This window comes from Vipera berus (genome assembly GCF_964194415.1).
Source record: "Vipera berus genome assembly, chromosome: Z".
Classification (NCBI taxonomy): Eukaryota; Metazoa; Chordata; class Lepidosauria; order Squamata; family Viperidae; genus Vipera; species Vipera berus.
The window spans coordinates 83,210,575-83,228,493 of record NC_138205.1 but is presented as its reverse complement, the minus strand read 5'-3'; the positions used below and the strand labels follow the sequence as shown (position 1 = coordinate 83,228,493).

At 36.3% G+C, this 17,919-nt stretch overlaps 1 protein-coding gene across 3 annotated transcripts in view; it reads left to right on the top strand.

The window, feature by feature from the left end:
* Positions 1–17,919, top strand: part of TGFBR2 (transforming growth factor beta receptor 2) — a 45,289-nt gene that overhangs the window by 25,642 nt on the left and 1,728 nt on the right. For 2 of the 3 annotated variants that reach the window (XM_081344055.1, XM_081344057.1), the window contains exons 4-6: positions 8,758–9,557; positions 9,970–10,111; positions 16,583–16,713. In XM_081344055.1, the coding sequence (XP_081200181.1) occupies positions 8,758–9,557; positions 9,970–10,111; positions 16,583–16,713 (1,073 nt within the window). The remainder of the gene's footprint in view (positions 1–8,757; positions 9,558–9,969; positions 10,112–16,582; positions 16,714–17,919) is intronic. The other variant, XM_081344056.1, reaches the window with a different exon arrangement.

Here is a 17,919-nt window from a genome sequence, read left to right as displayed (position 1 = left end):
GTAAGGCCTTATTTCTGAATACTTATTAAAATTTACAAAATGGCCAGATGTTTCTTTGAACTGAATTCATTCTTCCTTCACTAAGGGAAAAAAAAATAGAAGCCAGCATTCTACCTCCTCACTGTTGCCTTTTATTAGGAAAATTCAAAAATATTTGTCCAAATTTAGAATCCAGGAGACTATTAGGAGTACATTCAGCTAAAATCTAAAGGTTCCTTTTGTAACATTTACACTCCATACACAGTTGATACATCGTCATTTGGTTTTTATTGTTGTGGATTAGTGTTCTTTTTAAATGAAAATAAACCCCTTTGCGTTGCTTGCCTGCTTAGCTCTGGCAGGAAGACAAATTATTTTTACAGTATCAGACATGTGGTTTCCTGTCTGTGTTTAACACTGAACAGAACAACATGGCCAGCTGGTCCAGTGTTCCCCAGACAACTAGAGAATATCCTGCAATAATTTTGTCTGTTGGACTGTCATCCATACAGTATGTACCCTTGTCCCACCCATTGCAGGCGCCGGCTGCTGTTTGCTTAGTGAGTGCAGATTGTCTTGTGTGTTTATATAGATTTTTTTTTCTTGTCCTATTTAATTCAGATAAAAGTGGTCCATTTGTTTTAGTTATAGCCTACAGAAATCAGTAAAGGGCCTTGCAGTTGCACAAATGAATGCTAAATCAAAGTCCTGGTGCACTGAATTATTTTACCTTTTTTCCTTGATTTGCTATCAGTTTAAAATGTCCAGCTGTTGAAGATATATTGAAACCCTGATTTATGTATGAATATCCAAAAGACTTATTTTTGGGGGGCTAAAGAAAAAAATAATGAATCAGACAGCAGGATATAATTTTAAAGAGGCTAGACACTAGCTTCTAATGAAGTAGTGTTTAGCTACAGACAATTTAGTTTCAAGAACTGTCATCCTTAATATTTGGAGATCAACTTTGTTAAACTTAGTATCTAAAAGCACTTTTCTCCCCATTTTAATGTGATTGGTCAGTAATGCCAGTTGTTGAGAGTCTCCAGAGATTTCATTTAAAAACTATTTAAAATTGATATAATGAAGCCTAAAGTCCTCATCTCATGTAGATTTTTATTTTTGAACTGGCATATATTTGGGTAGGTGAGGAAACAAAGTGAGTTTGTAACTAATCAAACTGATCAGACTTGTTTGAAAATCCAATTTTTTGAATATTGTTTTTGATCCAGTGAGAGTCACTTGCACAATCACTTGACACCGGGTGGGTCTTTGTGATGCTTACAGGGACTGGATTTGAAAATGAGAGGCATGGGATAGTTAGGTTATGGATTCCATTTACCAAATAAAATTGGAGAAGCTGGCAGGCACAAACTAGAACTTTGGCATCTTGTTGAGAAAATGCCTAAAAGCAAAATACCTGGGCAATGCATTTTCACTCAATTCTTTATGTAACTCTGTACCACAAGAAAATAGGTTCCATTTGAAATAAGAGAACATTCATTTCCATTTTTTTTTAAAAAGATCAAAAGTGTAGGGTATATGTATGGTCAAAATAAAAGGTATTTCTATAGACATAACTAGATCATTATTCCCAAGGACATCACTTTTAAAAAATGTATGTCCCTGTTTTTGTATATTTTTAGCTAAATTAGTAGGTCATTTTATTCAATAAGATCATCCCCTGACAAAAATTAAGTCATTGTGAATTAAAGATAATCACCATAGAATGTTATGGAATGGCATAGATCAGATCTGGGCATTTTATGACCATCTGGCCTGTGGGTTGTCTCTATCCAGCCCGCAGCAAAGGCAGCAGGGGGGACAGCATGGGGGGGCATCAGTGGGGGGTGCAGTTGTAGTTTCTCATGCAGTTCATTGAAAAAATTAATTGCCCAACCCTGGCATAGATGGATTATTATTGTAGAAGTACTGTAGTTTTAAGCATTTAATTTTTTTAAAAAAAATTGTGTACATTTTAAATATATTTAAAAAGGTAAAGGTAAAGCATCTGGCCCTCTCAATTCCTGGCAAATAGATGGGGAAGAAATGGAGGTAGTGACAGATTTTATTTTCCTGGGCTCCAAGATCACTGCAGATGGGGACTGTAGCCAAGAAATTAAAAGACGCTTGCTCCTGGGGAGGAAAGCCATGGCAAATCTAGACAGCACACTAAAAAGCAGAGACATCACCCTGTCAACAAAAGTGCGTATAGTCAAGGCTATGCTCTTCCCAGTTGCAATGTATGGCAGTGAAAGTTGGACCATAAGAAAGGCTGAGCGCCAAAGAATTGAAGCCTTTGAACTATGGTGCTGGAGAAGACTCCTGCGAGTCCCTTGGACTGCAAGGCGATCAAACTGGTCAGTCCTAGAGGAGATCAACCCTGACTGCTCTTTAGAAGGCCAGATCCTGAAGCTAAAACTCAAGTACTTTGGCCACCTAATGAGAAGGAAGGACTCACTGGAGAAGAGCCTAATGCTGGGGAAGATTGAGGGCAATAGAAGAAGGGGACGACAGAGAATGAGGTGGCTGGATGGAGTCACTGAAGCAGTAGGCGTGAGCTTAAATGGACTCCAGAAGATGGTAGAGGACAGGAAGGCCTGGAGGAACGTTGTCCATAGGGGCGTGATGGGTCGGACACGACTTCGCAACTAACAACAACATGCATTATTATTTTTTACATATCTCTTACATTTCCTGTCACTCACTTTTTCCCCCTAACCTAAACTTAAATACATTGGAACTCTTCTCTTAATGGGTATCACTGTTACATGTTTCATCCATAATCGTGCAGTTTCGATGGCCAGGTCGCGGTATTTCATAATTTTTTTCCAGTTCTTTTTCTTTGACTCTGGCATCTCCTGGTACAGCGATATCAATCAACTGTATGCTTCAGTTCTCTACAACTGTGATATCTGGCATGTTGTGTTCCAAATGGTGATGTGTCTGTATTCGGAAGTCCCACAGGATCTTCATCCTCTCATTCTCGACAACTTTTTCCACCCTATGTTCCCACGACTTTTCAGACACAGGCAAGTCGTATTTTTTACACAATGCCCAGTGGATTAGTTTAGCAACTCGGTCATGTCTAGCTTTGTAATCACTTTGCGCAATTTTTGCTGCACTCACATATTAAATGACAAACAGTTTCAACTTTGTTGTTGCAAAGTCGGCAATTTGGATTGTCAGTAGATTTTTGTATCTTTGCTTTCATGGCATTAGTTTGTAATGCTTGTTCTTGAGCAGCCAGTATTAAGCCTTCCATTTCTTTCTTGATGGTTCCCATCTTAAGCCATGTTCATGTCAAGTTGTTATCACATTTTCCTTCAATGTTTTTCAAATGTTGTCCATGCAAAGCTTTGGTTTTCCATCTATTTAAACTATCATCCAGCTGTTTTCCTTATATTCTGCCTTTGTTTCTGTTATTTTGATAATGCTCTCTGTTTTCACAGCCTGCAGCAATTTTTCTGTACTTTGATTCACATAGTCATTCAAACTTCGTTTTTCTTCTTCTACAGTTTGGTGGATTTGCAGTAGCCCTCTGCCCCCTATTCTTCTTGGCAGGTACAATCTGTTGATGTCACTTTGTGGATGTAGAGCATGGTGCATGTTCAAAAGTTTACGCGTTTTCCGGTCTAGGTGTTCCAATTCGGCCAATGTCCAGTTGATAATTCCAGCTGGGTAGCGTATCAGTGGGACTGCCCATGTATTAATGGCTTTAATTATATTTCCACCATTCAGCTTTCATTTTAGTATTTTGCGGACACTTCTGATGTATTCCTTTTGTGTTGACTCTTTGACCTTTCCATTCAAGATGTTATCTGCTTCCAATATGCCTAGGTATTTGTAACCATCATCCTTTGCTAGTGCTTTCATAATACTTCCGTTTCCCAGTTGTATTCCTTCTATTTTTCCCATTTTTCCTCATTGCATAGGTGATTATTATTATTATTATTATTATTATTATTATTATTATTATTATTATTATTATTATTATTTCAGCTTAACATTATATTTGGTACTGTGTACTCAATATTCTGTTGCCCTTACCACACAGTCATGTATAGGCATTAAAATTACTGTTCATTTTCAATTTATACCTCTTTTATCGCACACTCAAAATTTTCATTTAGTTATATAGGAAAAAAAATCTTAAATCTAACCAACAGTGACAGTCCAGATTCTTATATTGTATATGCCACATAAGATGTTTATTTGCTTCAATATTCATTAGTACATCTACTTATTTTGAAATTAGGGTAATAGGATAAATTTGAATATGAGAAATATTCAGTCTGTTTTAAGGAAATGTCAGTACTTATTTATTTATTTATTTACTTAGTCATTTCATTTATATTTTTAGCATGAGCACAAAATGTTCATATTTCCTTTGCATTATATACTTAGAGTTTTGGGTTACCTTAGTTTTTCTACATAAAGAGTAATATGGACATAATTCATTTGTGATTTCTAGTGTACTGTCTGAATTGATTCAGTCAGAGAAGATAAAGCACATGCATTTTCTGAATGTGTAAAGTCCTAATTATCTACACTTTCATTGTATATTGATTTTTTACAGATACATTATTATTATTTTTTAAAAAAATGATTTTTATATATGGTGCTGAATGCTAGTGCAATTGCCTAAATAATTGGCCAAATGTTCTATTCATCTGAAACTGTTGAGCCAATTAATTAAATAAGACACTGTGAATAGATTTGCTATAACTTTGAAGAATGAACTTCATTTCCGTAATAATATAATATTTTTCTTTATTAGTTAATATAAACTTTTGAAACAGCAAATGTGAGCTCATTTAAGGATTAAAAGCTTATAAGGGTACAAAAAGGTAAACACAAAGAAAGCATTTCAAAAGCAAAACGCAAAAGGAAAGGAATTTAAATAATTTCCTGTGCAGTGGCTTATATAGTTTTAGAGGCCAGCTTTAGATTTTAATTTAACCTATCCAAATAAATATTAGTAAGAAGAGAAAAATGGTATCTACTGATGAAAACAATACATGCATATTGGCACACGTAGCAGTGTCTTCATGAATAATAGAATAGTGCAGAATGGAAAGCATTTGAGAGATTAATATGAATATAGTGAAATGAATACACATTGAGAAATGAGTAAACTGAGAGACTTTCCAGGTGAGGAATGGCATCTCCAGATGAGTAGAGATGATGCAGCCACAACTGAAGGACTGGCAGATAGACTGGTCTCACAGAATTTATCCTCATAAGAGATCATTTGTGCTCTGGACTGCTACACTTCACAATGAGACTTCACAATAGCAATTTCCATAGATTAATAAATCTTATTTGCTTAATGCTTAAACCTTATTCTTAAGTATGCATATTAGAACTGTTTTAGTCTTTAAAAAATATTTTTGAGCTTGAAGGAGTATAAATGTAAAGTCTATTGCAGGGGTCTTCAGACTTGGCCCTTTTATGACTTGTGGACTTCAACTCCCAGAATTCCTCAGCCAGGCATGCTGGTTGAGGAATTCTGGGAATTGAAGTCCACAACTCATAAAAGGGCCACGTTTGAAGACCCCTGGTCTATAGTAACTTAAAGTTGCAGTTGTGAGTGGAAAAATCATGCACTGCAGCTCTGATGTGTTCATTAAGGCTGCTTGGATTTTCAAAGAGGCCTTTTTTGTTGAAGGTTCAAATAAAGTGCTTCTTCAGAATAGACAGCAAAGTAACACAGTGCCCAAATTCTAAGTAGTGGATCATCTTATGTCTCTCTCATCCTAGTCCAAAATTTAGTAAGACAATAGCTTACTAAAAATTCAGCAAATCAGCAACAGCCAAACCCTACTAGTTTTTAATAAAGCTAAAAACCCAACAGTATTTTCAAATTTTGGGTCCCAGCCCATGTTTTCTGAAACCCTGATTAAACCCATAGACTTTGTACTAGTCAGCATTATACTATAACTTACAGACCTACTCAAATGTTTAAATAGTTTCAGACACTTAATTTTGCTCTGTCCTTGTTTGCAAACCAAAACAGCTTCCTATTCTAGCCCTCACTTTGTCTAAGATCTCCTCTTAAAGTGACAATTGAGTTTTAAAGTACATTTTTAAAGCAGTACATTGAGATAAATATCTACTCTGTATTATAAATGTGTACTGCATAAATAGTAGATGTGTAAATAGGATCCATTGCTGAAAGGGAAAGGGAAAAGATTGCTGTTGGCAAGGAGACTCCTTCATTTGAACTTTAAGTGGTGTCTGAAATTATCTATCACAATTGGACAGCATACAATTCTTGAGAAATATGCGGCAGACTAAGTATTGAGACCAATCTGGTGCTTGACAAATGAAGAGTTATCAAGCAGATGGCATGCTGGAATCTCTTGCAGGTCAATTTATATCACTGAAGTATTCTGTTGAGAACCCATGCAAAATGCATTGATGTTGTTTCCAGTCCATTAGCATTCCCCTTTTTCAAGTGACGATCAGTAGGTTTCAGAACCCTACTAAATCTACAATCTCATAGATTATAGATGTTTCAACATTGTTTTATAGGAACTTTTACATATCAGCTCTAGTCTATTTTATATCCTTTGGCATCCTTGTTTCTCTGTCCCTAATGGAATTTTCTCTTAATTTATTCCATCACCTGTCAGTGTTTTCTATTATCTCTGTTTTAGCTGTTTGGTATTTTATAGCTTCTTCTCTTCATCTGAGAATTCTGGCTGTAGGGAAGATAAAGTAGGGAGGAGGGGCGGATCTGCAACAAAAAGCTGTATTATGGAATGCTCCTATTTTAATATTCCAGTCAATTTCTAGAACACCCCCCCCCCTTTATTATTTGTAATGTTTCATTCAGAACAGCCAAACTGTATTTTCAACAGGTAAGCATGTTCAGCAACTGAGCAACCATTTTTGCATAAGGAAAATATCTTTTTGGATGGGAATAGAAAACAGAGAATGCTGCTTAATGATTCATTCAAAAAATGTAATGTGTGTATGTGTGTGTGGAGGGATATTTGCAGTATCTGTATTGTGTTGCTTGGATAGATATCCCCCCACACACATCTCTGTTTTGCTTACACATATGGATGAGGCGAAACTTGTTTGCAATGGCACAACATTGTTCTCTGTATTTTGATGAAAACCTCTGATCCTACAAATGCTCTGCACTCACCTGCTTCATATTATCCAAGAATAATAATGCTACCCAGAGAATTATGATATTCGTGAAATCCATACATGTGAGACTTCTAGAAGTCCATCCAATAGAAAAATAAGGAAATAGTTAAGTTGGCTCTCTATTCCACAGGTGTCAAATTTGCCGTGTCACATGACGTGTTGCGACGTATCACAGCTTTTTTTTTGCTTTGCCGGAGCTGAGGTGGACACGGTCTCCATAAGATATAACCGACCCATGGGCTGGCAGTTTGACACCCTTGCTCTATTCCCTTGCAAAGGGAAAACAGATTGTCCTGTAGGAAAAAAAAGCTGATTGAACTTGAATATAAAATGTAGTCTGCCTATCAGGAGCAAGGAAAATAGATTGCTCAATTCATTTTCTTTTACTTCTGGAACTCATGTCATCAAGGAGGGGCATGCTCCTGGTTCCATTTCTTAGGAAGTTGTCATTTGGTAGGGCTCAGGAGAAGAACCTTCTTTGTTGTGGCCCTCATCCTCCACAACACAATTCCCCTAGATACCAGATTTGGCCCAAATCTACTGGCATTTCATAAGGCTTGAAAACCTGATTTAGTTAAACTTTGGGCTCAATACATTTTGTTCTGCGGTTTTTAATCTTAGTTTTAAGTGTTAGCCTTCCAGAGTCATAAATTTAGTGTGGGTAGCAGCAAAAATTGAATGAAAAGATAAATAAATTAATAAATGAGGGTCAAGGTTTGTTTTCCAAGCTTGAGGGCTGGTTTCCAAACATTTCAGTACCAGGCTAGGTAATATCTTATGCGGCATTTAGGGGATGCCCTAAACACCACTGAAGATGTTACCCAGCCTGGTAATGAAACGTTTGGAAACCAGCCCTCAAGCTTGGAAAATGAACCTTCATCTTAGACCTGAGCTACAGAAATTCACCACTATTGCAAGTTAATAAATAGTCTAAAAAGAATGAGCTACTTTTAATTTTATTTTAATCCTTTTGATATTTTTGTGATGGCTTGATTGTATTATAGATTGCTTCAGAAATATTTAATATGAATTTAAAAGAAATTGAATGATTCTTATGTATATGTACATATTTTCCATCATATTGATCTCCCCTGCCCACCAGACAATTTTTAATATATTTTTTATTTTTAAAATTATTGTCAAAATAATTTTATGCCAAAATCAATTGGTACAGTCTTAGAATGTGATTACACAAGTTAGCATTCCATTGTGGTTACGAATTCCAATGTTGTATCTCACTGAAATAGATTCTTATTTATTGTATTGGGGCTTCGTATTAAAATAAAATGTTTCAGGGTAGACAGCTTTCTCTAGTAATGTAACTTCACAATAAAAAATAACAATGACATAACTTTTAATCTTGATTAAGCTGCTTCTTTGTACCTCTCATGAAAAAAATATCCCAATTCAGGGGTAAGAGAGAATAACTAGTCAAGATCACCTACCTAGCTTCATGTCTAAGGCAGGCCTAGAATTCAGAATGTCCTAGTTTCCATCTTTCTGCCTTTAGCTACAATACAAAATTAACTCGGTTTTATAATTATAAGATTATAATTATGTTAATGATATTTTTAATGTTAAAGTTTCACCTAACACTTTATATATTTTTTCCAGATACCACCTCAAGTACAGAAGTAAAATACGTGATTGCTTTGGTCTCAGTTATATGCCTTGTCCCGTTGCTGGTGATCGCCATTGCTGTGATCATTATCTTTTACTTCTACCGTGTTCAGAGGAGGAGGAAACTCAACAAGGCATGGGAGAAAAATGTGAAATCCAGGAAGCACAAAGACTGTAGTGATGTTTGTGCCATTATGCTGGATGATGATCGCTCTGACATCAGTTCTACTTGTGCTAATAATATTAACCATAACACCGAATTGCTGCCTATTGAGTTGGATACTTTGGTAGGCAAAGGGCGATTTGCAGAAGTCTATAAGGCTAAACTGAAACAAAACACATCAGAACAGTTTGAAACTGTGGCTGTCAAGATCTTCTCTTATGAAGAATATGCCTCCTGGAAGACTGAGAAAGATATCTTTTCTGACATAAATCTAAAACATGAGAACATTCTACAGTTCCTTACAGCAGAGGAGCGCAAGACAGATCTAGGCAAACAATACTGGTTGATCACTGCTTTCCATTCAAGAGGCAACTTGCAGGAATATCTCATAAAACACATCATTAGCTGGGAGGATCTGTGGAAACTGGGTGGCTCTTTGGCTCGTGGGATTGCCCACCTTCATAGTGATCACACACCATGTGGTCGGCCCAAGACACCAATTGTCCACAGAGACCTGAAGAGTTCTAATATCCTGGTAAAGAATGACCTGGCTTGCTGCCTCTGTGACTTTGGATTATCTTTAAAGTTGGATCCTACTCTCTCTGTTGATGACCTGGCTAATAGTGGGCAGGTAAGCTAGTGCATGAGGAGCTATATGGAAAGCTGGAGGATTTTATAAGTATTGTACTTGTTGAAATGTCTAGCTTTGTGATGGATTGACTGTGACTAGAAGCAGGCTTGAATAACTGCATGTCATTCCATGCAATAAAATCTGCACCATCATTTGAAAGCAGGAAATGGCAGCTTTACCTCAAAATGCTTTAATATCCCCAGTGATGTTTTTTTATGGAGAAAATCCTAATCATTACACTTTGAGATAATGCTTAAGTGGGGATTCTTCTGGGCCATGCAGTCATGAAAACTGAATCTATTTCCATCTGCTAACATTACTGACTTTATTTTTGAGGGGGGAAAATAGTGGTGGTTCTGCTTTCTGAATTCCATTTACTGTAAAGCATTTTAACTTTTGTAAATGCTGACAGGTTGGTACAGCAAGATACATGGCTCCTGAAGTCCTGGAATCCAGAATGAACTTGGATAATGTTGAATCCTTTAAGCAGACTGATGTGTATTCTATGGCTTTGGTTCTGTGGGAAATGACATCTCGCTGCAATGGTGTTGGAGGTACGCTAGATCCCATAGATTTAGTATTTTTAAACAGGTGTGATTATAATTCCTTGTCTGTTAGATTTGTAGGAGGTACATTTATTACTAAGTTAAATAGGCCTGCAGTGTTGTTCATAAATGGTCTCCCTTTCAGGCACTTTTAGCACTAGTGAGCTAGCCATCTTATTTAGCATGTTCGAAACCAAGAGCAGACAGTCTTGCTGGTACAGAGATTAACAAACAAACATCTGCACATATTGTTCATCCTTGTTCTTATCAAACTTGAGCAAAGTCATTTGGGGGGGGGGGGCAAAATGAAGTCCAGATCATAGATAGCAGGAAATAAGCTTCTTTGAATGGGTTGATGGGACATGGGAAACATAGATCCCCTCCCTTCCAGCAGTTCTATTCAAGAAAACTGGTTTTATCACTGCTGGCTTTGGTGGAAATTTCCTGATTTCTGTGACTCCACAGTTCTCCACAGCAGTGCTCATTCTAGAATCACATTTAATTGATCTGAACAGATCAGTTCATTGAGAGAGATTCTACAAACAGACCATTAAATACTTCGGAGCTTAGTTTGTAATTTGTAGTCACACCAGGGTTTTTGAATTGTGGCCATAGTCCTTTGGAGCTGTATGATCAGCATAGAGTCGGATCTAATAATATTTTTAAATCTGATCATATTTGCATAGACAACGGTGATAAAATTTGTGCCTGCTTTGCCTAGGGCAAGGGTAGGCAACCTTGGCTCTTTTATGACTCGTGGACTTCAACTCGCAGAATTGCTGAGCCAGCTATTCTGGCTTAGGAATTCTGGGATTGAAGTCCAGGAGTCATAAAAGAGCCAAAGTTGCCTATCCCTGGCCTAGGGCAACCACACAGTAGTTCAAGGGAGAAGGGAAGCGTGGAGTTGACTTCAACTATTCTCCACAAGGAACAATTTCAAAACTCTTCTACTTCAGTTGGGCATAGTCACAGGAACTAGTGTAATAACATGACTTTTTGAGATCCAGAGATTAAAATGTAGTTATGAAAAACTAGCGGTATATTTATTTCTTATCTAATTACTCATTTTATGTATGAGGAGAGTTCATAAAAATTCATATATCATTTTAGGGGGTCAAAGTACCTCAAAGTATGAGGATACCAGGTAGACCTTCATTTTGATAAAATGAAAACCTGATAGGATTGGGGCGAAGGAAGAGCATTACTCTTAGAACTCCACCTAACTGCATTTCATGGTTTCCCCTTTTCAAGGCCTGGATGAACTGTTTATTCAGGAATATTTTTGCATCGTTGCTGATTCTTTTGAACTTTCCTGTTTCTGTTTGAGTACCCTGGAATAGTGCCTAGGTTAAAAAAAAACCATCCTCATTGCAGCTATGCTCATGAAGTTACAGAGCTGCCTAAAACTGAAACAAAAGTATGTGCTATTCTAGATCAAAAAGGGTAGAGTCCTTTATCAATCTCTTTTAAAAAGGGGGGGGGGGTTGGGCATCACAGTGCAACATGCAAATGTTAATTATGTAGGTAAAGTAGGCATATGCTTGAAGAACAATACAGCGAGCTTAGAATTACAGCAAACTTACAATTTAATAAAGCAAAGAAGTTGCAGGCTATAATAAATGATTGTGATAGTAGATACATATAATACTAGCAGACTTTTGTCAAATAAATCTAAGAAAATGGGATGGATTTCTGAAAAGTTTTGGGATACAACTGTTGTCTATAATACACAGATAATCTTTGACTTACAAGCAGAATTGAGTCCAGAATTTTGATTATACATCGTTGCAGTCATAAATTGAGTCAACTCAATTTTTCAACCATTTTTATGACAGTCTTAAAGTGGTGAGTCATTGCAGTCATTAAAACAATCACGCATTGTAAGTCCAAATCCAGTTTACTGAATGTGGTTTTTTTTGCTGCTTTTTGCTTGAAAATTGCAAAACATTTTTTGCAAAACATGCTCACATGACCACAGGATGCTGCAGCCAATTATATATGTTGCAAAACACTTGAAATCACTTTGAAGATGGTTTGTAAGTAACTTTACAAGGTTGTCATGATTTCAAATGGTCCTTAAGTGGACAGTCTTCAAATTATGACCAAAATAGAACCTGTGTTTAATTATTTTTTGTCTTTTTATTACTGGAGTTGCAGATCTGTTGCAATTTCAAATATCACAGTATGTCATCAGCATAGCAGAGGTTTTTGAATAGTTATAAAAACAGAGATAAGGGAAACCATATGATCTGTGATATTTGTTTTTAAGTACATACTTATTTTAATTTAAATGCCAATTTTATGACAAAGAGTCTTTGAAGAATGAGTCTATCATATGTGGAATGGTTGTGGATTCCTGTAAGGTGAAGTTGAAGTAAATATCTTTTACATAGAGCCTCGCTATGATTTTAATCTTTTTCAGCTGACCTTATCTCTAAACAGAAGATATGAATATCAATATAATTGTAAATTATATAACCTTAAGAAAGACTATTTAATTGGTTTTCGGACAAAATTGGAAAGAAGTTATAGCTTTCCCAATATTTCACTAGAGAGTAATTTAGAAGCCATATTTAGAAATTGCTTTAGAAAAGCAATACCGCTTTTAGGAAAGCTTGAGGTCCCTGCTTGGAAGTTTAGTCAGCACAACAGCTGTATACCAGATGTTATGCATTGTGACAAATACCATTTCCATCCAAACAATTTGCCTTTGCAACTGACATGGATACTCTGAGAAAGGAAAGCATGCTGAGCCTTAAGTGATCTGACAGTCACTTCTTTTCAGTATCTTTATTGCATGTATTATGAAATTAGTCAATATCAGCCAGGTCACCCGAAAATGTTTGAAAAATACCTTTCTAAATAACCTATTATGCTCTTTGAGCTTCTTTAAGCAATGCTGGGTTACTTGAAATGTCTGCTCGCTTTGTCTGAAACAACACATTTGGATAAAGGATGAAACTCTGGAAAACTGGTATGTTGAAAGGTTTGGGACTTAGATATTTGGCAGGAAAAACAAATCTAAATATTTTGGAAGAAAAGTAGTCTACACTTCATTTTTCAAGTGTTCCAAAACTTTTGGTATTCAGATACAAATCCGTGACTGATTTCTCATTGCCTATAGCGGACAAACATCAAATGTAGTAGAAAAAAATACAGCCTTTTTTTTTTACTCTCTCACTTCATTGAAAAATGATTGATTCAGTTATTTGCTTCAATCGTATATAATTTTCAGAGACTACCTGGACAAGTCCCTGCAGCTTTCTTGGCAAGGTTTTTCAGAAGTAATCTGCCATTGCATCTTCTCAGCTCAGGCTGAGACAAAGTGATGAGCCGGAGGTCGCCCAGCTGGCTTTGTGTCTAAGGCAGAATTAGAATTTAAGGTTCTCTGGATTCTAGCCTGGTGCCTTAACCACTACATATAACTGGCTGTCTCAGTTTTAATATCAGTACTTAAATAATGACACCATGACCCAAAAAAAAGAGGCAAAGCTGCCATTTTCTCCAAACAGTTCTGTTAGCAAAATGTGCTAAGAAATTATCCGGTTTTCATTTAAATTAAAATTAAGCATATGAACTGTAGCTTCCAGTCTTTTGAATGAGACTTCTACAGAAACAATGCTCTATGCAAGCATGCTGATTTCCCTTTAAATTGAGTCATTGGCTTCTTCATTTTTTTCCTGTACAAAAGAAAGCCTGGCATTTGTAAAATGCCCTTTATTGTGCTTCAGGTCACACTTGTTTCCTTACACTGGCTCCAGGAAATATACTTTGTGTCTGTTATTGTGTCCATGTTTCAGTTTTGTCCTGCATCCTTTCATGTCAAAAATAGATTTCAGGGAATTATCTTATTCAGCCTATTGGTGTCCTGAAAGCAAATTGTATGTTGGATGATTGAATCTGTCCCTTGGAATAGTAGACCTTGACTTTTCTTGAAATTGTGCAAATATGAAATGAACATGAAATGAACATTTAAATGCAGCAAACACCATTCCTCAAAGAAACCACAACGACTTGGGTCCCTTTCAGTTCAATTCAGTATATTGGTCTAATCTAAAGCTTTTTATTGCCTGCAGAAACCAATTCTAAAATCGACATGATAGAAAGCAGGCTCTGGTCTAAATAGATGTTATTTTTCCATACTTTTCTGCTATGATGTGGTTTATCAAATAAATAAATAAGGCTATTTAAAGCACTGTTTGTCGTGGGAAAGCAAGAAAATAAAAATTTCCAGAATAAATACTTGTAAAACATGTTTCAGACATAGCTGTAGAGATCATTTGTAGCTTGCTGCTAGACAGAGTAGACCAGGGAAAGTTCACTGTGTGCTTTTATTTTTAATTTTGAGGACTGTTTTCTTATCTAGAAATTTCCCCACTGTAAGGCAGAAGCGGAGAGATTCCAATTACATTTGGATTCTTGATAAGATGAGTTTAAAAAGTATGGCTTTGCTACTCTTCTATATTTTCTTCTTGCTGTTTGTTCCTCTCTGGACTTGCTCTTTTTGTTTCCCCAACTGTCTCTTCCATATCCCTTTGCTTTTGCCTCATTGGCCGCTTCTCCCACCTCATCTCTGCTTTTTCTTTTGGTGATCCATCTTTTTCATTCCTCTCTTAGTCTTTCTGCCTAAACTGTGCCATCATACATCTCTCCATTTCAGTTCCTGCTTGCTTTCGTGTCTTGTTGCCAAGTCCAGAATTCAGCTCTCCATTTTTCTTAGTCATCCCTCCCAACACAGGAATCAGTCCAACTCCCACAGTCCCAGAAGTAATGACTATGAGTGTGTGTATGCATTTATAGGTTTGTGCTTGTCTGTAAATATTTTAAGTACAACTTCATGCTGTTTAGAACACCAACCCAATGCGCCTCTCAAATTCGTGAACAGGCCTCTGCTCACCCCTAAGTTCATACTCCCATTTTACAATTTGGCAGGAGCAATCACATGACACTCCACAAAATCCTGCAACAAGAATCTTTTGTTGCTATAAATATAGAATTATTTTTAGTGTTAAAAATAAATAAAAATCTGCCATACATTGGATGAAAGACAAATCATTTCCCTCATATAGGGTGCATGTCTACTCCAGGATTCTGTATAACATAATCTATACTAATAAGCATAAGTTCCCTGATTCAAATCCTACCATTTATAGATGGGCTAGGAAAAAAACATATCCGATGGTACTAAGTACAAAGTACTAAGTAGGTACCATCAGCAGGAAGGTCTGTTGGATACCTTCATCACCTTGAGTTATTTGTAAATATAATACAGGCAAGATATAAATAAATAAAATAACACTGAGCTGCATTTTTATATCATTCCAAGTATGTGAATGATGCATTTTAGCCAATAATGCCACAGTGTTGTACTTGATCATTGAATTTAACAATTTAACAATTTTCTGGATCCACACCACAAAATGTAAATTAACAAAAATAGGCCAAAACAAACAAACAAAAAGAATTGAAGCTTTGACATGTGATATGAATGTATCTAAGTTTGTCATGTAGCTGGCTAAAAATGTTTGTCATGAACTTGTTAATGACTTTACCAACAGAAATGGCAGAAATGAAATCTGGGTTGCCACTGGTGTTGCCTTTAAGGTTTTCCATTTTTCCACCTTGTTTCCTCATTTCTTTTGTTGGGGAAAATATAAGCAGCAAACAAATGAAGCTCTGGTTTTGAAGAAATGTATTTAAGACTTACAGTGAAGTTTTGAATAGATGTTTTCAGAATTCTCATACTTTTTTTTTACACATAAAGCAAACTACATAATGCAGAACAGCTTTTAGAATATATGTAAATGCACATTTTTGTATGCACCCTTGCCTTCCTGTGGCTCTGTCTTAGTTCAGTCTTCAGGTCTGTTCCAGAATTATCTTGCCAAAACTTGAAGAAAAAAAAAAGGCTTCAGCATATACCTCAAATCATTTAGGATCTCACAGTTTGAGAATTGTAATGATTTATGGATGGGGAATGAGTTTGGTTTGAATTCCTTTTGGAACTGTTAAGTATTGTGCCTTGGCTTACTCTGTTGTTAGAGTTTAGTTTTATTTGATTTTTCTAAATATCTTTTTAACTTCTTAGCAAAAAGGAATAAGAAAAACAACCCTCCCAGCTTCTTGAAGGCTTTGGGTTTTAACTATTTATTGATCTCATTTTTGTATCCTTGGAATAGAGATCATCACAATAATTTAAGGCTTCTAGGACAAAGTTTTAAATTTCAGGAAATGCACCCACACCTCCCACTGTCTTTTTCAATATTTTTTTTCTCAGATAAATGGCAGTGATAAGCAGTCCAGCAATACTGGCAAAATGCAAGGCTCAAAAACAGAAAATGCACTACAGCACCGAATTCATATCATAAAGAATAGTTGCCAGCATCATATTCTACTTTATCAAGGAGAGGCCAACATGAACATCTTGATTTTGATCTTCTTAGTCTAACCAAGTGTCTTCATTTTTGCTTATTTTCCTAGTAGAGGTGAAAGACTATGAGCCACCATTTGGTTCAAAAGTACGAGAACATCCTTGTGTAGAAAGTATGAAGGACAATGTTTTGAGGGACAGAGGACGGCCTGAGATTCCTAGTTCATGGCTCAACCATCAGGTAAGACAAAGCCTCAATTATTTTTGGAGGAGGACAGTTCATGGCAAAACTGGCCAGGTGCCGCATATAGTGGTCACGATAGAAAATAATTTCAGTTTTTGAAATGATCCAAAGATGCTTTATATTCCAGATACTAAAACTAATATTAAAATATAATTCCAACTATTATTTCTACATGCTGTTCTTCCCCTTGAAGTCCTGTTTATTGGACCAATGCATTCAAGGAGCAAAAACAATGGGGGGGAACTAAAAAAAAAGAAAAACAAATAAAGATTGTGCCTTAAGATTTTTCAGAGTTGTAAAAAGGTTTTGCAGTACAAGTGCTAGTTAATGTGATGAATGCTATTAGAAGCACTGCCCCAGCAAAGTGATGATATGATTGCAGCTCTGCTCTATTATATTCCTTTTCTGCTGCATTATTTCTCTCAATTCTGCTTCTTCAGTTGATACAACTTTAATAATATGGAACCCTCTCACTTTTATTCTTCCACCAGAGCATCTTATTGCCATAGACCATGTTCAGTCAGTAAAATAATTCTTTGTATTAGATTTCAGTCAAAATTATACAGAAAATCTGCCTGTGGTATTTTTAAGTTGCGATGCTGAGCCTGTTGATCAGAAGGTTGGCAATTTGGCGGGTCAAATCCTGAGTGCCGCGTAGCAGAGTGAGTGCCTGTTACTCGTCCCAGCTTCTGCCAACCTAGCAGTTCGAAAGCACGTAAAAAATGCAAGTAGAAAAATAGGGACCACTACGGTGGGAAGGTAACAGCGTTCCGTGCGCCTTTGGCGTCTAGTCATGCTGGCCACATGACCACGGAGATGTCCTCGGACAAGCGCTGGCTCTTCGGCTTTGAAATGGAAATAAGCACCGGCCCCTAGAGTCGGAAACGACTAGCATGCATGTGTGGGGGAACCTTTACCTACCTTAAGATTTTAAATTCTTTTATAAAACTCTAAACCTAAAATAATTATTATCACTTTATTTAACCCTTTTGTTTTTCCATGCAATTTCGTTGTTGTTATATACCTGTTTTTCATAATACTACATTTGAAATGAAGGTTATACTTTCTCTTTCATTTCTGTAATGAAATTTGTTCTCATTAATGATTTCAAATCAATGTTTAATATTCAATTTAACTTAATGTTAGTAGTTTCAGAATGCAGAAAAACTATAATTTGTATAATTCTAATTATATTGTTGACAA